The sequence below is a fragment of the Belonocnema kinseyi genome, chromosome 9 (assembly GCF_010883055.1).
Source record: "Belonocnema kinseyi isolate 2016_QV_RU_SX_M_011 chromosome 9, B_treatae_v1, whole genome shotgun sequence".
NCBI classification, from domain to species: Eukaryota; Metazoa; Arthropoda; class Insecta; order Hymenoptera; family Cynipidae; genus Belonocnema; species Belonocnema kinseyi.
The window spans coordinates 76,860,520-76,883,010 of NC_046665.1; the positions used below are offsets into that span (position 1 = coordinate 76,860,520).

Consider the following 22,491-nt stretch of genomic DNA (forward strand, 5'->3'; position numbering starts at 1 on the left):
CGTTACCATTATTGCCCCCTTTTCTCCCTGTTAAAGCCTATGTTTTAACATCCGTTTTCCTCCGTGAAAGTTCAAGGAAAACTTATATGTTAGATAAAAAAAAAAGACCACTCAGAGAAATGTCCTCCTGTTACAAAAGGATGTTGCTAGACGTAAATGGAATTTCCTTTTAAATTTAAGGTTGAGAGGATTTTCATTTGTCTCAACAGGAATCCTTTCGCAGCAAAACATTTTCTTATGCGACTAACATTACCTAACCTTGCAGCCAAATAATTCTGTTTAAGTAAAAAATACTTCGTTAAAAATAGAACAGGCAAGAGGACGATGCTTTTGTTTCAAGACAACTTTTTCTCTGAGTTGCTTGTATCACATTTCCAATTCGGACATCATATTGTGATGATTAAGTGATCTTTACTGATTTTTGTAAAGATCTTGATTTCTTATTCCAAATGCAGTGTTCTAAAACATTTTTTCCCTCTTTTTTATACACCGCGGGAGCGTTACGTGTCGCATAAACGTGGGATAGAACTATAGGCACGTATACATGCGTTGAAAGTACCTCTACGTAGGAAGACGAGGACCGCGGATTCAGTTACGTCCGGTGCGTCGAGTCGTTGAGACGCAGTTTTTCGGTTGTGTAGTTATAAACGCATCGTCGCGTGTCAAGCTCACAAGATGGGCCGCATGGGCCAAAGCAATCAACGACTTGATGAAGATCAAGTGTCGCGAGAACAAAACCGAATTCCCCTGCGAGCCCCACGAAGATCTGTGAAGATTTGTAATGCGAATAATTGAATGATGGAACGATCATTTAGCAATTTTCTCTTGTGATATCCTACTTGATTAAGAGTGGAAGCTTGCAGATGTCGAAGAGACCAATTCTAGATTGCATGTCAAGAAGAAATGCCAGACAATTTTAGTCGCAAACTTGTCCTCAAATTACTGTTTGGGATAAAATTTAATAAGTTTAATCAAAGTAGTTAGACTTAAAAAGAAAAGAAATATTGATGAAGTAGATGGAAATGCCTGATGAAGGAGAAAATTGCATGTAGATAAATTCAAGAGTAAGATGAAGGATGAGGAGATACGGGATGAGCAGAAATTGGTAAAGTTTTGCACTTTGAGGGTTGATTTGTCCCGGCTGACCCACTTGTCATCCAACCCATATCGGTTCTTCGGAGAATAATAGTTTATTTGTTAGATGTGGGAACAATTCAGAATTAATGATTTAATATCTTTGTGAGATCAGTTCAGCAAAGAAGAAAAATAAGACGTTCATTTCAAAATTCAGACTTTCAAAAGATATAGAAAAATTTCGAGTTCGAGTCCTTAATACTAATCGGCAATGAGTATTCATGAGAACATCTGTTTCTACTTGAGTTTGGGAAGCACAAAAAACTACTTTCAGAGCGAGGAATGATTTAAGTTCATCCGAGTGGCAATCCAAAAGTGCAATGAACATTGGATTAATAATTGGAACTGAATTAGCTCTCGGAAGTTAGCAATAACCAAAACGATCTCGAATTTTGTTCTTAAACTTAAAGTAATCATATAAAAAATGTACAAAGAATAATTGCAATTTTATTGCTTACAAAGTAAGAAACACTGCGTGAATAGTGAGATACGTGAACGTAATAGTGAATGCGATAAAGCTCTCGCATCCCTTGTCTAAATCTTTGTCTAGATATTCGTGATCGAGTGAAGTATTGATTTTGAGAGGGAAAGTTTGAATTTTCTCTTCCATTAATCTCTGCACCCTTTTTTTATTTAAAAGGTGCTGATGATTATTCAAGGGTCAGGGACTATCTTTGAGGATTAGTGTTGGTATAATTTTGAAACAGTTTATATGATTCCTGGTGAAATGCAGTGCAGTTGTTTTATTAGACAAAAGTGAAGAAAATGAAAGTGGGTACAAGCGTGCCAACAAGCTTTGTTTTGTTTGCATGAAGTTTGTGTTGGATTCTGGTTGATTCTCTGATCCACGTGGTCGGTCACAGTCGGAGCCATGGCCTGCATCAAGACACCCTGGTCCATCAGGGGCTCCTGCGATGAAATTAACAATAAGGCTGAGTCTACTCGGAATATCATTCAGGTACTAACAAATTTAGAAATAAAGTAATGACATAAGAAATAAACGTTGAAAAATTGTTTAAGGATCCAACCAAACCGGGAACATTATTCTAAGTAAGCTCATTTCCTGAATTGTTACATTTTAACGACTTTAGAATTCGAGTTGCAATCTTCCATTTAAATTTTTGTAGCATTTACATCAACATCCTCAAATCTTTATTGTTTTTGTTTTGTTTTATTCTGTCGAATTTTTATTGCTTCAAATATAAAATTATTATATTTTCAAAACTGAAATTATCAATAAAAATGTTTAACTTTATCTTTCAATTGGACAATACTGACGGCTTTGTTTATTGTTTTCATTTTCAATTTAAAACTCTAGAAAGAACTGTGGATAATTTAATTTAATTTTCACTTTTTGAGCATTTCATTCATTAAACTTACAATTTTGAACCTCCAAATTCAAATAAACGAAATATTCTCCTTTAATTTCTCTATCATTTCTGTCTTCGGTTTTCCATTATTAATTTATTATACATCTTTCTCACGCAATTTTATATTTTAATTATTTGTTTTTCTCAATTCACAAAATTGATTGATACTTGGGGTTTACTTTTATGGAAGATAAATCGGCCGCCCGTTAGTTTTATGACTAGTATATTATCACACGAGTGTAATAAACACTAGAATAGAGTGCCCATTGAATATTACGTAAATGTGAGTACATCAATGCTGTAAGAGAAAAAAAGAAGAAAAGAGTAAATTAATTTATTACATGATTATAATATTTTAAAGATCAAGTATTGCCTTCCGACGAAATATGCCGGATTTTGAATTACACGTCTGGCATATTTTATTGTTAACGGAATTTCTTTATCGGCGAGATTCCAAAGAATTCTAGAGAATTCATAGTGGATTTCAAATACTTCTAGGTTAATTCCAACAAGTTTGAAAATTCGTCTCCGACAAAATATTCCGGAATAGAAAAGAAAATGGTGCTATTTGTGAGAAATGTAGGTTATATTTCATCTCTATATATGTATTCTCCCTTCCCTCATACACACGGAAACTTGGAAAGGGCGACTAGTGTGGCCGAACTTACGCTTCAGTTCTTCGGAATTCCAAAGAATTCACAGTTAATTCTGGAAGAGAAAATTAAAATCCGTCAATATATTTCGGAAGAGATTATACAACATATTTAAAAATATTAAAAGTAATAATACTTAATCATCATAAAAATATACAATAAGGTCATGTAAACTATTATAAACAGGTTATAACTAATTAAAAATGACCTAAAATATACATTAACATGATAAGAACATCTCTTTAAAGTGAAATGCGTGTACCTCTATCTCGGATTTGCCACTACCTTGTCATAGCTGCATCTAACTTTTAAGATTTATCGAAGCAAGAAATGAGACCTTGATTTGATAGGATCAACGTAAGGAAAGTAATTATTTTTAAAAAATCAAGATATTTAGTGCACTTGAAAACAGCACGAATTAGGAGCAAAGTAGTGACGACGGTGGTGACCTGAAATTATGAAGGAAGTCATCCTGATTCTCTTTTTGTCTCACTCAAAAATAGCCCCTACTCTCGATCTTGGTTGTTGTGTCTCTGTGAGTCTTCTGAAGGCACCTAGGGTTCGTATGAGAGTAGAAAACATGCACGTGCACATGACGCACGAGCTGAGGTGTTGGATAGTTCAAAGCACGTGCGTGCGGCTTCTGGGTGTCATTTATATGGGAGTATTAGCTCCGATGAAAATAGAATTAGAAAATTATTTATCTTCAGCAGGAAATTTATCTATCTTCAGTAGGAATTAATTTATCTTCAGTTAGAGACCTATAGTGGCCAGTGAACCAGGAAACTGGGATTTGGTTCATTTTTAAAATTTTAAGTTAAAATAAAACATTTTTAGTGGTAAAAATCTCGTAAAATTGGTTTCTGTTCATTTTTTACATTAGAAGCATTAATGTTCGATTACAGAAATTCAGTAATGATTAGTAGAATAAAGTCATTAAAATAATCTGTTTTATTTAAAACAGTGAGCAGTTTTAGAATTATTGAATAGCATTCGTTCCTGCACAAATAGATTGTACACAGAATATATTGTACACAAAGTATAAAGATTATATTTGTCATATAAATTATTTTCTACACATAATATATCCGGCACATGAGAAAATAATAATTACAGTGAAGTCTCGCTAATTTTAAGTCTCCCTAATTTTAAGTCTCCCTAGTCTCAAGTTCCCCGTACACGGTTATTTTAAGTTTTACAGTTTAGACAACTTCCCACCATGGTCCCTGTATGCTCTCCTCTGCGTCAGTGACTGACCAATTACAAAAAGAGGCCCAAAGAGCCTGATGTTTGATTTGAGTATTTTTGCATGACGTCGTGGGAATGCAGACAATTTTTTCGAGAAGATATTCTAAATGTAAGTAAGTTATAAATAAACGAATAGTAATATTTTTCAAGCGAAGAATCTATTTTTCCAGTCATGCTCTATTCTTTTTTCGGTTTATAACCTTTCACTGTCACGAAATACAATATAAAAAATTTCATGTTAGTGGCACATTAACCTCAAATTTCGGACAGTTGCTTGTATTTCGTGAAACTAAAAGGTTTTCAACTGATAATAGCATGAAGAAACATAATTGCGAAAATGCATTCTACACTTGAAAATATTACTATTCAGACCTTTATAACTTACCTTTACATTTAGAAGATTTTCTCCAAAATGTCATGTGCAGTGTTGCAGTACCATATACTAACGTTCCTGGCAACTGATATTTCCATTTAGCCTAACATGTCTTCGCGATATATGACATACTAGACAACTCACTATTCCGCGAAATATTTTAGCTGTTTTTTGATTTTATTATATTGATTTTTATTTGTCAAATTGTCGTACGTCAACATAAACACTGTAAAAACACTGACATGCGTAAACCACTAACAGTCTACGCCTTTTTAACTGCGAAAATCGGAGCCGTGAGAACTGTTTCCAGTTGGAATGCATAATATTGCGCAATCTCCGCATGTGAGCCCCTGCGCACTGCGCCTTCCCGCTACGCTGCTCGTGTTTTCCAGGCAAGAGTAGCAACCGTCTCTCGCACCTTGAGCTGAGAAACTGCGCGGGCCAGCAATTCCAAGAATTACTAAACCGCAGTTACTACACTCAGAGTCGGGTGTATTTATCTTATTATTGTTGATAGTATTCATTGATTTAAAATATACGCGCTTTTTTCGGCGTATGCGCAGTTGAAAATTTTGCTTGCAGCGCACTCATCAATACAAGGCCGGGACTGCTAATGAACGTCGCTTGATCAAAATAGCTTGTGGGTTATGGTAGAGGCGGGAAAATATTATGGTTGAAGATATTCAACACAGAAATATTGTAGAAAAAAATATTTCATGTAAAACTTTTCCTGTGCCAAACAGATAACACACGAATTATTCGCCACGGTGGATATAAGAGCAGATTTCACACTGCTCCCATATTTTCCCTCTTCTTTGTATGGATCAACCTTTCATTGCAATAACTAAAATATTACAACAAAATACCACATCATTCCACCAAATCTTTGAAAAATACTGTATAGAACATATCTGCGGCAAGCCTGATTTTTAATTTAGTTTTTCAATTTTTTTATAAATAAATATGACTAAAAAAATGACAATTGTATTAATTTGACGTTCTCGGTGCTCGACAATATAGGGAAATTGTTGTAATCGCCGACGTTTCATAGATTAACATTATATAAAGATATTCCATCATGATAAAATAAACAAAAAATTTTGTATAAACAAATTATTTGTTGAAAATGTGTTTCATATATTTTTTAATAATTTTACGTTTTTTAAAGTTATATTGCAATAAATTTGAATGGAAACAATATTTTAATGTAAAAAATTTCTTATAGGACTATGCTTGTTAATATTATAAACAAATATAATAAACAAATGCATTATTCAGGCATTTGTCGTCAGAAAAATTCGTTTTCTTCGGTGTCAATTTCTTAAAATTAGGAACCTCATGATAATTTCAGAAAACTCATAATTTGATGAATTTCATAATTTTATTATAAATTTTTTTTTAAATGCATTATTTGAGCACCTATCGACGGAAAAGTTTTTTATCAATGCCAGTCCTTTTAATTGGAAACTTCATGATATTTTTAGCAACATCCATCACTATTTGATAAATTTTTTTTCAAAACAAATTTAATAAACGAATGCATTATTCGGGCATCTGTTGATGAGAAGATCGTTTTTTTTCTATGTCAGTAATTTTAATGAGGATCTTTACAATAATTTCAGTAACATTCATAATTAGTTCATAAATTTTATGATCTTTTCAACAAATGTAATAAACAAATGCACTATTTGGGCATTTGTTTACGGAAAAACTAATTTTTTTTCAATATCAGTCCTTTTAATTGGAAACTTTACGATAATTTCAGTAACATTCATAATTAGTTCATAAATTTTATGATTTTTTCAACAAACGTAAGAATCAAATGCAGTATTGGGGCATTTTTCGAGGGAAAAACTCGTTTTTTTAATGTCAGTCCTTTTAATTGGGAACTTTACGATAATTTCAGTAGCATTCATAACTTTGAAAAAAAACGAGTTTTTGCGTCGACAAATGCCCGAATAATGTATTTTTTAATTAAATTTTTTCAAAAAAACATAAAATTAATCAAATAATTATGAATGTAACTGAAATTATCGTAAAGTTCCCAATTAAAATGACTGACACTGAAAAAACTACTTTTTTCGTCGACAAATGCCCAAATAATGCATTTCTTTATTAAATTTGTTTTAAAAAATCATAAAATTTATCAAAAAATTATGCATTTTTCTAAAACGATCATGAGGTTCATAATTTCTGACGACAAATGCCTGAATCATGCATTTTTTTATTAAATTTCTTTATAATATTAACAAGCATAGTCCTATAAGAAATTTTTTACATTAAAATATTGCTCCCATTCAAATTTATTGCAATATACTTTTAAAAAACGTTAAATTATTGAAAATGATAGAAAACACATTTTCAACAAATAATTTGTTTATAAATTTTTGTTTTGTTTATTCTATCATGATGGAATATCTTTATATAATGTTAATCTATGAAACGTCGGCGATTGAAACAATTTTCCTATTATTTTCGAGCACTGAGAACGTCAAATTAATAATATTGTCATTTTTTCGTCATATTTATTTATAAAAAAATTGAAAAACTAAATTAAAATTCAGGCTTGATAAATTTCTTTGAAATTTTATCAGTTAAAAAAAAACAATCAAATCGGTCCACAGGTTCAGCCGGATTCGTATTTTGAACCAAAAAATGTCCTTTACCCCACTGTGCGGCGGTATTCGCAGTTAACACGTTCTATAACTGAAGGGTGGCAGTACAGAAGAACCAAAATTTTTATCGAAGAGGGTTTATGGCATGAAAAGTTCTCAGGAATTCAAATACACATTGTGGACAAGGATTTTTTCAAATATAGTTTTTTGATACAATAATTTATATTTTAATGTAGTAATATATTTTTTAACCTTTGAACATTGATATTTTTTGCAATAATTATTTAATGATTATTTTGAATCAAGCGTTTTTCATTTTTATTCAGCATCTTCATATCTCGGGAGTAAGTTTTTATTTTTGCAATACATTGAAAATTTATTTTTTAATTGCTATCAAAAGCCGATTTTGAAAACCCATGAAATTTTAATTTCAAAATTTTCACTCGATTTTCTTGGATTAGCAGCTAACTTTTTCACTCTTTTTTTAGTTAGCTGTTTTTAAAAATTTATCATCTCGAAGGCATAAATTTATATTATTTTTAAAATGAAAACCAAATTTTGTGTTGCAATCCGCGGCCAAGTCTGTCACTTCAAGATTGTCAACCTATACATTTTTTTCTTCGAACGTAGGGGACAATCATGTAACTTTATCAATTTCACTTCTACATCCAGGTGATCGAAAGTCACGATGGTTGTCTTTTTTATAGACTGTAATTATTTTCACAATAATTTAATCGCAACCCCTAGATAACTTTTTTATATCAAACTTTTTTGTTCAAAATTTAGCAATAATCCTGCTTGAGAATGAACATTTATTTTATCTTTAAATAGTGATTTCGATTCTACTTTTAGATTCTTCTTCTGAAAAATTTCAATTTTTTTTTGGTTATCTATGTAATTCTGTACTGCCACCCTTCAATTGTTCTCTAACGAAACCGGGCTTTAGGCTTCACAGCCCAGAACAGAGGATATCAGGTGATTTTTGACGTAAGTAGGGCATTAAGAGAAGAATAAATTTTTGCAAAGAAAATTAATGTACATTATGAACCAATTATCGTTTAATTTTGATTCATCATATTTTGACACAGTTTCTTTGTGATGTACCATATTAAATGCAGTATGAGAAATATGTTTCATTTTCAACAAAATCGTTGAATCCGCAAACAATACACATTAATTTTCTACCAATTAAGATGAATTTCCAACGAAAGATTTTATTTTTCAACCTAAAAATTCGAACGTTTTAGAAAACTGTTGAATTTGTAACCCGACAAGATGAACTTAAAAAAAGTTAATTTGATAGAATAAAAAAATATTGATTTTATATCAGACATTTGTATTTACGGCCATATAGTTGAACTTTCAAGCATAAGATAATTTTTCCATCAAATGGTCAAATTTTCAAACAAATAAGATTAAACTTCGACCAAAAACAATTTTCAAGAAAAAATGTAATACTTGATATTTCAACCAAAATTATTTTAATTTTTAATCATAAACAGTTGAATTCATCCAAAAAAGATTAATACTCAAAAAAATGTGATAGTTGATATTTCAAAAAATAATTTAAATAAAGAACAGTTGAATTCAAGAAAAAGGTACCTAATACGATACATTTTGGACTAAAAATAATCAAATTTTTTAACAAAAATTCAATAGTTGAATTTTCTACTAGAAATATTAATTTTAAACCAAAAAATAAAAAACATATTTTCGACAAAATAGGTAATTAAATCGTGAACCAATAAAAATAATTTCTAATTAAGCAGTATAGCTTTCAATAAAATGATTAAATAAGCAAATAAAAAATTATTTCATTTCATGTAGGATCTACTTTGTATAGAATATATTTGATTTTTTGTTTTTAATATTTGGTGTAGAAATATTTCGTGTGGGAAAAATATTGGACATAACAGTTTTATTTACAATGGTTTGAGAGTATTTTAGGAATAAAATCATTACTATGCAATTATATACAGGATATATTCTATATAGAAAATATTTTGTGTGGGAATATATAATACCATTTAATTATGCGTAGGATAAATATGGTGTAAAAAATATTTTGCGTAGAAGAAATGTAATCGGTATAAATTGTGTACAATATATTCCATGTCTTATATATTTGTGTAGGAATTCCGCCTTTTCTTTCAAGTCTAGTAACAAAATTAAGTCCTAATTAACATCTGGATCTATATAATTGATAGAAATCTGAAACTTTTAGACCGTAAAGTGTAAATATCAAAAATTTTTGAGTAAAGTAGTAAAAGTTAGAATGGTTTCTATCATAGTGAGGTTAGGTACTTTAGAGTCATGATACTGTGGTTGCTTCTATCTCAAAAAATATTGGCTCTTTTCCAACGCAATAAATATCGAGAACCGATCTTAAAGACCTGATGCACTTTGCTTAAGAAGAGGTAAAGAACCTCACGTATTGGTCAGATAGGAAGCAATATGTCGACCACTTTACGAAATATCGCTTTAAAGACCTTTCCGGCTATCGACTCGGTATGATTAAAACTATTTTTAACTCGTCCCAAATTTCTTAAAAGATCTTAAGCCATTTGTCCCACTCAGGTCGTCTCCATCATCACTTTCAGAAGCTCGAGTTAAAAACTCAGAAAAGAATTTAAAAAACACTTATATTATACAGAAATAACCACGAGATTATTTTGTTAGACAGACTTTTTCTTGTGTATTTCAAGTTAATAATAACGTTTCGGTCGTATTTTTTTCTTTTTAGAAAACCAGGAACAATTTAATAATAGAAGACGCTAATTTTACCGTAAATATATAGGATAAAATATATTCTCACAATCATGAAAAATCTAGAACAGACAAACCATGACATATCGATTGCTTAAAAAAACCAATTTTCCTGCAAGTTAACAAAGTGCAAGCACAGGTTCATATGAGTTTCAAATGGATACCAAAAATGCTAAAAAAACTTATTTAATTTAAAAATGTTGTAACAAAATAACTCTCAGTCTTTTGTGATATCTTTCGATAAAAACTAAAATATTTAATTTTCAAACAAAAACATTCTCGTGGCCCCAAAAGTAATTTAGTCAGCATAAAATTTACCCAATTTCATATTTATATAAGCACGAATTAATGTTTGTTTTTGATAAAAATGGTTTGTTACAAAATTAAGTTTTTTATTTTTATTTCTAACAATGCTAGATATCATAACACAGAATAAAGTAATGATAAAATTTGTTGCAGGAAATTTCTTAGAGGGATTAGGTTTTATCCAGAGAACTTTGCGTTTTTCAAAACACATGTATTGTCATGGAAAAACAAAAGAAGGTTTAACCGATATTTCGTTAAAGTTTATCCTGTAAAGTTAATTTTGGTTGCAGCGTATCCTTCGTTAGAAACCGATGTAAAGTTTATCTTCAGTTTTTTTCTGTGAAAAGAGTAAGACTTATTTTTTGTAGAAGTTTTTAGAATGAGCAAAAAAATATATATTAAAAATTCAATAACTCAATAACTCTGTGAAGTTTTTATATTAAAACGGTAAAATACGTTTCCTCTTATTTTCTTTGCAAAATATATTCAGGGCTGCCACACAGTCACTTAACTCACTTTTAATAACTTTTTTTAAAGTCCCTTATTCATCACTTTTTTGTCACTTTTTCACTACTTTTTTAAAGAGAAAGTCACCATAGTAATTTTTTAAGGAAAATGCATCTTTCATCACATTATTCACTATGATTCATATAATTTTCGATTTTATTTTACGAAACGTAATCTATTCATATTTTAGGTATTAAAATTGAAAGGTTTCGGAAAACATTCGACTTTTTTAGCTTAAGAATTCATCTTTTGATTAAACTATTCAAATATTTAGTTGAAAGTTTTTCTTTAATTAATGGTTCAAACTGAAAATTTAAACAACCCTTTTTTGATTGAAAAATTTTCTTTTTTAGCAAAACATTTAATTATATGGTTGAGAATTCATGTATGTATTTTGTAGAAAATTCGTAATTTTTGGTAGAAAATGAATCTTGTTTAAAAATTCATCTTTTCGACTAATAAATGCATCTCTTTTGTTGAAACGTGAATACTTATATGTAATTGAAAGAATTCCATACTGAATTCAATTTGATTACTGCGCTAATTGTATTTAAAAGAGTTTATTCCCCTATTATTCCTCTATTTTCGTAAAAAGTTAATAATTTTTTGAGTTTTTAGTTTCTATTGTAAAGAATGGAAATATAAATATAGCACTTAAAAGTCAAAAGTTTATTTCGCTTGTAATAAATGAATAGAAATTTGTCTGAACATTATTCTTAACATTTATTCGAGCAATTTTGACCTTGGGTTTTACCCCTAAATTTAGCAATAGAATTTTGTCTAATCCTGTAAATGCAAGCCGACAAATTGAATGTATGTCGGAATAGAAATTTTAGAGTAGATAAGTGTTTGTATTGAAAACATGAGGTCGACTTGAATGGCTCCCAATCAAGACATGCTGAAGTCGAAGAGGTCGAATTGAGCATTTCTCACTTTTGAGACGGAGCCAGACTTCAATTTATGTCTTGGAGGCAAGTTCATATGTTTCGAAGGCATACATTTATCTCTTGAGTTTAATTTTTATGATTTCAACACGCGCGGTTTATAACTTCGAGTGTATAGCTACCATAACGAAAAGGGTCATTTTGACGGTCATAAAAGTTAATGTTTATTATTGATTAATTTTTAATTTAATTTTAATTTAATTAATTTTTTTACTCGTTCAGTGCCACAGATTCTGAATTTGTAAATTAAAAATAACTAATTTAATAATTACAAAATTTTAATTCATCAATTTTAATCTCATTCATGAGCCGAAAAAGGTTCGACCATCTCAGCCAAGACAAGGCTCGTCTTGAGACAAGTAAACGCCGTTTTACCTGTCGTGGCCATAAAAGTCTTGGAGACGAACTCAAGACATAACTAAGTCGAACTCAAGTCGAAGCATTTTTACTCGGGATATTAGCCTGTGGCAGTCCTGCATATTTCATGGACGCCTAATTTTCTAGGTCCTGAATTTGGACTGCCTGTCGTCGTTGAAATGGATTCCAGCTATTAGTATTAACATTTTCTTTTAGGGGCCATCCATATACCACATGGACAATTTAAATTATATTATGCGCAAACACAATATAAAACTTCGAGTATACCTAGAGTATACCTTGTCTCGTTTCAGTATATTTCCCGTATATTTAGGGAAATATGTGTCCACGCGGATTCTAGCCCCCCCCCCCCCCGGGTGCCCCTCGTGGACAAGCGTGGAATTTTACCACATCCCCCCTAAAGTGTCCACATGGTATATAAATGGCCCCTTATGTATCTTAAAATGAAATTGGATGTGGTGTTCGTTCATTTGTACGTCATTTATAAATTTTGAGGTTTGCGACTCCGTCGACGGCCTTACAAGTGCGGTGCACTCACTCAGGAGATGAAAGGGAGAGTGAGGTTGCAGTGTGCAATTTGCAATTGTGCATTGATGCATAAGCCCGTGAAAGTAGGGTGGAAGAGGGAAGGATGACATTGTCTAAAGATTCTAAAGTAACGTAGATCGATAGTCTTGACTCGTGCTATCCGAGGACAAAGTCTTCTCGGGACTTGAAGTTCGAAGAGAACTTTCAAGTATGAAAGACGCACTCTTTGATAATGACCGGTTAACGGACCTCTTAAACCGTATTCATTGCTATCGCCTTATCTTTATTCGGGCTTTCGAATTCGTGGCTGGTGGCTTCTTTGACAGCCATTTCCAATCCTCGACGTTCAAGGTGTCTGCTGGCGCCTGTTTTAGTCCATCGGACAGCAAGAAGCATGTTTTTTCGAATTTACAGCATTCCTGATTTTTTCATTCTGATATCTAAAAGGAGAATATGGAAATTTCATTGGGTTAGGAATATTAAAATCTTACTAAAAACATCTACGATGCAAAAAATCCCACCAAGTACAAAGTTATCAGCTGAATCAACAACGTTTGAGAAATGAAAGTTTAACAAGTAATTCTAAAAGATATCTAAATTTTTTTAATGCAATTGGAGAAAAAAGACAAAATCTCGCCAAGATTAGATTTTTTTCCTTTTTGACACACTCTTTTAGAATTACTAATCAAACTTTGAGTTCCTAAACTATGTTAATAACTTTTCACTTAGCGGAATTTTTCGCATCGTAGATATTTAATCTGATAAAGGTCAATTCGTCATATGTATGCAAACTCATATTGAAATATCTGTACCAATCGGTTGAATAGTGTAGGTGTAGGCTGTAGGTTAGGGCGAAGCGAAAGAATATTGTATTTTCTTTTCAAATTCGGAGGGGGTCCTAAAGTTGTAGTTTAGTACTCGTATTACCTGCAAAAAGTTTCAGAAACAGCAATTAAGATTAGAGTCATTAATATATATATATCTTATTTTCGCGCATCGACGATAAAGCTCAAAGTAACTAATGATAGCGATTTTTTTGCTATTTTGGCTCGAAATAATTTTGTTAATACTCACAAGCACAGTCGTAAGCATACTTACCACCTTGATTTTTTCAGTATTCATCAGTTATTTTTAGCACTATAAGATTGAAAAACATTTTTTTACTTCCTCAGTAAATTTTCAAATCCGTATGCTGGGTTTCAAATAAAAAATCATTATTATTTTTCTAGGAAAAAATGTGAAAAGACCGAAAAATCTCAATTTTCTGATCTTGATTTTTTTTGCTTCCTTACATCCTAAAGTGGTCATTGGATGCAGAAAAAACTGATTTTATACATACAAAAAATTTATTCTTCAAAGGCTCAATGGATGAAATCGGTTCTAAAAATTCATATTTACAACTGAAGAGTTGCAGCACATAACTAGATAACCAAAAAAAAATCGGACTTTTTCAGAAAAGCGAAATAACATTCAGTAAAATAATTTTCAGTTGACACAAAAAATGAAAACTTACTCCCGCTATATATTGATTTGATAAAGTGGAAGAAACGTCTTTGGATAGCGACCGAAAATCTATTTTTCAATTTAAAGAAATAATATAAATTAGTTCCCGAGATATGGGGAGGCTTAATAATAAATAATAAATTTGTCATTAAAAAAAATGATTCTATTTCTGGGAAATAAAGATTTAGTGCGACGGTGTCGCATTGTGACATACGATTTTTCTTTTAAAGTTCTATAGATAGAAGAAAGGTATATGTTTCTTTATAAATAAACGATAATAATTTCAAGAAATATCGTTTCTGAACGTAAAGAAAAACAATTAGGTAAAAAAAAATTATAAAAGTGGCTTTCTGTAGAAAATGAAGATTTTAGATTGGCATTTTATTGGTGCTTTAGTGCATAGAAAATAACCGATACTCCAAAGTACAGCAAAATTGATATTCAATTGTGTTGCAACAAATTTGAGCCACACAGATTCATTATGAGAATCTAGGGGGGATTCATCATTTAAAGGCTGTTTTTTAGCATTTAGAGTCAGTCACCTGTCAAAATGATTTTGTTGGGCTTTATTTGGTTGAAATAGATGTTGATAAGCAGGTAAGTTATAATAGTAATTACCTAACTTTTAATTTCCTCCCATTCATCAGTGAGTATTAATGTCTTGAAATAAAAATTGTACTTGACGTAGTATAATTTGCAAATCTTTGGTTACTCAAAACCGATATGGCATTCAAGCCACCAAGCCGGGGTGTAAACAATAAGCCGTGACCGCCTGCATCGAAATTGTTGTCTGTGCATTCGTAGCAATTTCCTCTGGATTCTAAGTGATTAGTACGCACTGTTAAGTTAAAGAAAATTAAAAATTAGATAAATATTAATCAAATTAGTTTGCTTATTAACAATTATTTAGTCTAATATCGCAAAGCGAATAATTGCTTCGACAGGTTCAACACTCCACAATTCTTAACATGAGCCGAAATTCAGTCTCAAAATGATACATTCCCCTAGTTGCCCAGATGTGCAACTACGTTCATAGGAAAAAATATGAGACTGAAAATTCTCTGAAACTCTCATTCTGAGACCAATGAAATTTTAGCTGCAACAAATTTAACACCAGCGTTTTTATGTGTGCTGAATAAATTAGAAAATAGTTTTATTTAAAAGCTTTTTTTTTTTAAAAAGAAGTAAATTATTATTTTACTGTAACAGGAATTTGGTCAGAAAAAGGTTTAAAAATGTAAGGAGGTTATACAATTAATAAAAAAGATAGGAAAGTACAGAGATTAAAAGAAAAATGAGCTTTTGAAAAAATATTTTTAACACAACATGCTTTTGATTTTCTGAAGTTTTTTTATGCAAAAAACCCACTTACGGAAAAAATTTGGGTTATCTAAGTTTGTACTGCTACCCTTTAACTATAATTGACTATTCTCCGAAACCTATGTAACGATGAAAAAATCCTTATACCTCGAAAATTGTCATTAAACTAGAAAAAAGGAGAAAAATCTTGTTTTTAATTGATTAAAAGGTATTTTTCTAATTGGTAACGATTTTTCATTGATGGAAAGATTTCTAATCATTAACACTTCCACCAACAATTATTATCTTCCAAAAGCTATTAGAGCGTTAAAAAATTCTTATACAACGTAAATTATTGTCATTAAATTTAAATAAATGATTTAAAATAATGATTTTTGACTATTTAGGACTGCGTTTTGTACATATTTGAGTTGTACAGTAATAAAAATGTTTCTGAATCACTGTACTTTTAGTATGCAATCAGTAGATACTGCTGTTATAAACGATTTGCTCTACTACTTATCGGCCAACATTTTTCGAATGCTCTTAATAAAAAAATGAAAGTTTTTTGGTTGGATTTACACACTGGCAAATTGCAGCCCTATTGGAAGACAGCCTTGATTAAATTGAAAGAAAGAGGCAGTTAGCTGACGATTTGGAATCATTATTGTGTCTGGTAAAACTAGCTTCAAATCCAATTCAACAATTCTTATAAAGGCAGTCAAGATCACAGTCTTACGGATTGACCTTCAAATCCGAACTTTTGCATCTTATGTCAGAGTATTGTGCAATAAATAAATGACCAGTTTATTATTAGAAAGTAGAATTAAGAGTAAGAGGGATAATGAAAGAGAATAGTTTGTGGTGGATTCTTGGCGAGATTGACATTCTCTTCTATTGGTCCTTATTTTATTTTCTGGGGTTTCTGTAATCCGCAGATTTAACCATACCAATTTATTTTCCATCAGGGAAGAAACAATTTCGTATTTCTTTCTGTAATAATTACTTGTAATACGACACCCAAACATAAAATTGTGTATATGATAGTATATTGTTTCTTTTTAATTTACTGACAAATTATGCAACAAGATTTTATAATTTTTAAAATGCTTGGGAAGGAAAAGAGATTACATTACTTGTGAAAATGTATATTGAGCGATAAATAGCACTTGTCTAATTTATTGTTTCTACGTTTTTTAGATCTACACCGATTGGGCAAATCATTATTTGGAACGAGGCGGTTGTAAAAGGCGAGTCACAGACCTTCAGGCTGATCTTTGTGATGGGGTTCTTCTTGCAGACCTTGTCGAGGCTGTCAGTAAGTTGATTTTTCCATTTGCTAAAATTTATATAATTTTATAGGCAGCATTTTATTTGTTAAGTAGCCCTCGCGTTTTTTCTTAATTCACTAGAAAACAATCACGCGTGCAATGCGTGTAATTATTCTTTTACTTCACACAATTCCTAATTTAAAATATAAAACTAATATCAATAAAAAAAAATTTCATAGTATCTAATACCTATCACCTAAAGTAATCGAAAAGAAAACAAACGTTAACTTTAATATATATTTTTGTCTAATTGTATAGAAAATCAAACCGTTGCTTTTTTGTTTTAAACAACCAATTTCCAACGAGAATACTAACATAACCTGAAGTTGTTAAAAAATGTACGTTTAATATCTGAAGTCAAATAAGTTCTGTTTTAATAAGCGATTTCAGGTGTAAAAGACACTAAAATACACTATTGTTGTTCGAAAATGATAAATTTTCTTTTAAATATAATGGTTTTTGATTAATTACAGCAATTTTAGATGAAAATCACTAACATAATTGACAACAAATCATATTTGATATTGGTGCTTTTTGTCTACATGATCCTAAATCGATTTTTGAATATTGATTTTTATACATAAATTTAAAAGATCCCTTTATAACAACAGTTATGAATAAAAATTAATATTTATGGATGAGTATAAGATCGTTATTTCGATCACAGAGAAGCAATATAAATATAAAATGAAACTCTTGTATAGCACCGATTTTGGGGCTGACGGTGAGTGGGAATTGACTCATTATAGCCCGCTTCACTTTTGTTTTTTCCACGCCTGAATGCTCGCCTGGATGACAACCGCAGGCCTCGCGCAGCTCCTGTTAGACCTACCTGCGGCGCGGCGTCAATTCTCGGAAGGGCTTTAGAAAGGAAGGCTATTGAAGGGTTTCACTGTAATTACTTATGAAAATCTATTCATATAGGAAAAATTTTCTTAGATTTTAAATCCTCTTTTTTTACTTAAATTCATTATTTTTTATTTAAAATAACCGATTTACGGTGACAAATAGTAACAAATCCTAAAATTCTCCAAAATTTTATTATCTTCTCTAAAATCTAATTATTTTTTATTAAAAGTATCGATTTTGAATATAAAACGCCAACATAACAAAAAATGGTGAGTTTAAGGATTGAATGATAATTTAAAGAATAACCATTACCTTACCATCATGATTAAACTTCAATTGCACTCAAATTTTAAATCTTTTTAATCTAATTATTTTTTAGTAAAAATACTTATTTCCGATGTAATACGCTAACATAACCTAAACTTGTTAAAAAGTTGTGAATTTTGCTTGAAATATTTAAATAAATTAATAATAAGAATTTCCGACTAAAACACTAACATAATCGATTTCCGATTTCCTGTGTAAAACTTTAAAATAACCTGAAACTATTCAAAAATTGGACATCTTTTTCAAACTATAATGCTTTCTGTTTTAAAATACTAATTTTGGGTATAAAAGTCTAACGTAACCTTAAATCGTTAGAAGATTATGAACCTTTACAGTCTAATAATTTAAAAAAATGTAAATTCCAGTAAAAAACGGCTAACAAAGTCGAAAACATAAATGGCTGAAATCGAATTATTTTTTGTTTATTAAAAATACCCATTTACAGTGTAAAACACTAACATGAAATAAACGTGTTGAAAATTGGAAATTTTGATAATGATTTTTGTTTAAAAACACGAATACCCAATAAAAAGTTATCGCAACCTGACATTTTTAGAAATTGTAAGTGTTATTCAAAACTTTATGATTTTTTAGTGAAATTCTTTTTAAAAAATTAAGTAATTTATCAAACAATTTGAGAGTTTTGAGATATAAAACTACTTGATAAGCTATGTTTTTTACTTATAAATATTTGCATAATTATTTATTAAAGATGCAATCATTTTCCACTAGATTTTTGAAAATAAAGAGTTGAGTTGAGAAATTTAGCATTTAAAATACTTTCTTCGTAGGGGAGAGTGGGGTTAAGCCAACAGTAGGACTAACCCGACACTTGCTTTTTCAAAGAAAATTATAAACCGTGTGAACTTGGGGTTTTTAAATAAAAGTAGGTCTTAATGCCCTACCTTTATCGGCATTCTGCATAACATGGCACATTTTACTACATAAAAAGTCTTTTCGGAAATCAAAAGTTTTTTCCGATGCTTGTCGAAAATTGTGTTTTTCATTTTTATATCATTGTCGACTATAATCAAGATATATTCATATTACGTAAAAAAGTGTGATAAACTTTTAAAACTTAAATTCTTTCCTGATAAAATAAAAAATTTTTTGGTGCCTTAAAAATTTGAAAAGAATTTTTCTTAAATATTGATTTAATTTAAAATCATCTAAGTACGTTTAAAAATCATATTTAACAAATCAAGTTTCAAGAACCTTTTTTCTTAAGTTCGAAAGTATCAGATGAATGCTGTCAAGTATTTATGATATGGTACTCAGCGTGGCATCGTCGCTATGGTGAATAGGCGTTCGACTTATAAGCGTGCGGTGCGTGTGTTCGATTCTCGGGGTTTGCGGATATTTTAATAAACTGCGTATCTCTTTAGTTATAAGTAATCGAACGTCTTCTCTAGTCAAATTCAACAATTAATTTCGTTTTAGAATAACGTGCAAAGTTTACTTAAGAATTTAATGTCAATAAAAATACGAGAAAACGGAGGAATGTTTGTCAGAGGCTACATAAATGTGTAAAATGTTTAATTTAACTTTTTCAGAGAAAATGTATTTTAAATTTGGATTAATATTTTCCTTCTGTGTATAAAAAAATTCTGGTAACAAATTATGGCAATGTGCTAGTTAAACTTTTTTACTATTGCAACCATAGCATCACACTTCATAATTTTTTGAGACAGGGCCTCTTAAGAAACATGTTATAATTTCTACCCGAGAAGAACTTTAATTGTAATTATTACAAAATCTTGTAAATCATAACATGTCACCACATAACCTATAATCAAATTAGGAATTAATAGGGAAATAGAGCAAGGATATAGAAAGGACCTTACTGTTTAGTAGTGCAATAGAAAGGCACCCTCGCTCGAATCTGGTCAGAGAGTCTAGGCTAGTGCCTTTTCAGCGAAGCGTGACGTTCTTGTCGGGTCCTTTCCAGATTTCCCGTTCAGCACCCCAATAAAGTTGAGGAAAAATAACTAGCATCCTACCAAAACCGAGTCGCCACTTCTGCACGTAATGTTAGTGCATTTTAATATCGTACAAAGCTCCCGAACCTGCTTGTACGTTATCATATTGTGCTTCATTTCAATGTTAAGGTTTTGCGATATATTTTGCTCCGTAGGAGATCCCAAAAGAATTTAGTTGACTACAGACTGTGTAATACAAATTTAAAAATGTTTCCTGTTCTTTCTTCAACAATTATAGTCAAATGTCGACTTAGTCCCACGAGGGTGTTATCTTCGCCCACGACTTTTTCGCTCGACGGATTTTCCATCACTTCACTTTTTTTTATAGTAATTAATAAACAAAGCATTGCACTTTAAAATCAAAAGCAGCATTTAGTAGCCAGATAAATTCTCGATCCAATAATACTTAACACGCTTTCAAGCTATTTTTTTCAATTAAAAAACCACTTGAAAACAAGCGTCAGCTTAGCCCGACACTCTTATACAATTCAGTGATATCGTATAAAAAATTGACTAAGTCCTTCCTGTTCCATTGTTAATTTGCTTCCATTGTGAGATTGTGACAAGACAGCTAACCCGGAAGAGTAGAATAAACGGTATGAAATTTTGAGGCGAGTTACGTGTCATACTGACAATTATTCAGTGACAGGATATATACTCGAAAACTTTTATGGCAATGGACAGTTAGTTAACCAAAGGCTTAACTAGTAAAGTGAAGGACCCAGGTGACATCGGTCACGTACAACCAGTTAGTCTCGTACATCGACACGATCACAATAGGTACCACTCTTACAACACCAAGAATACATTTCAAAACATGGGAACTTGTTAAAAACATCTATTTTTCTGTCGTTTCAACTCATTATCATCTTCCTATAAAGGCTATTGTAGACGTCCATTAAGAGGCCATCCATAAGCTACGTTACCAATTTAAAGGTGTTGGTGGTCTTGGTGGTAGAAGTAACGTTACGAACTTATATAAAGTTTAGTACGTTTCCTGATTATAAATTTTAACAAAGTTTCCGAATTTTGCGCAAGACGCCCCTGCGACGGTACAGTTCAATAAGTTTCCAAATCACTCTTATATTTTAGTCGAGCTGAATTATTTACAGAACCCGAGAAGAAAATGCAACTATTTTGGTTTGAAAAGTCTATTATATTTTTAGTTGAAAGTTCAACTGCTGGGGTAAACGATAACCTTGGTCAAAAAATCACCCTTTGGGTTGAATGTTGAACTCTTTTGTTACATTTTTTTTAAGATTATGATTTTAGTTAAGATTCATCTCTGTGGTTAAAAATTTAACTATTTGGTTAAATATTCATGTCTTTTCGTGTATTTGGTTGAATATTCGCCTTTTTTATATCAAATTAATCTTCTTGGTTCGAAAATTGAACAATCTGGTACATAATTAAACTGTTTGGTTCAAAATCAACTTTTTTGTGGAAAACTCATATATTTGGTTCAAAATTCAACTATTTGATTACAAATTAAACTATTTTTATAAAAGTTTGGTAACAAATTATTTGGTATTTATTGGCTATCCCATTTTTGGTTGGAAATGAATTCTTCATAAGTAAGCCATTCATGTATTTTATTCAAAATTCGTCTTTGTGGTTAGAAAATAAATAAATCTTGGTTGTTGAAAATTCATCTTTTTGGTTGAGGATTAAACTATTTGGTTCAGGTTCGCCTTTTTTTAAATTAAACTGGTTCAAAATTTGTCTTTTCTTGGTTAAAAATTAATTTTTTAGTGAAAACTTGAAGATTTAATTTTCCTCTCAAAAAATTCATTTTTTAGTTGAAAATTCAACTATTTGGTTTAAAATTCATCTTTCTTGATTGAAAATTTATCTATTTGCTTGAGGATTGCACTATTTTGTTAGAAATTCCTTTTTTATGATTAATTCAGCTTTTTGAAAATTCATATAAAAAATTCTTCTTTTTGGCTAGGAAATTCTACGGTTTTTGGTTGAGTTTTAATGTTTCTTGTTGGAAAATGCGACCATTTCCTTGAAAACCCATTTTTGTACATTGAAAATTCAACACTTTTTATAAAGTAATCTTTTTTTTGGTCGGAGATTCAACTGCTTTGTTGAAAATTCGTATTTTTAAATAAAAAAATTGTCTTGTATGGAAGAAAAGTAATTTTTCTTGGTCGAATATGAACTTTTTTGTTGAAATTTCAACGGGATTCGAAACATTCGTTTTTTTGTCTGGAACAAGATTTTCACGGTTGAAAATTAAACTATTTTGTTGTGAATAAAATATATTTTTTGGCTTTTACGTTAATTTTATTGAAAGGAAATTTTTACACGTTAATTTTCTGGAGGGGGAGATGGCACATAAAATTAAGTTCGTCAACAAGGCTGTTTCGTTGGGG

General features: G+C 30.7%; 1 protein-coding gene across 2 annotated transcripts in view; it reads left to right on the top strand.

Annotated features, from left to right (window-relative positions):
• The first annotated feature begins 2,005 nt into the window (after positions 1 to 2,005).
• The window catches only part of LOC117180111 (protein sickie), a 319,545-nt gene continuing 299,059 nt past the window's right edge, over positions 2,006 to 22,491 (top strand). For both annotated transcript variants that reach the window (XM_033372441.1, XM_033372442.1), the window contains exons 1-2: positions 2,006 to 2,092; positions 16,825 to 16,942. In XM_033372441.1, the coding sequence (XP_033228332.1) occupies positions 2,006 to 2,092; positions 16,825 to 16,942 (205 nt within the window). The remainder of the gene's footprint in view (positions 2,093 to 16,824; positions 16,943 to 22,491) is intronic.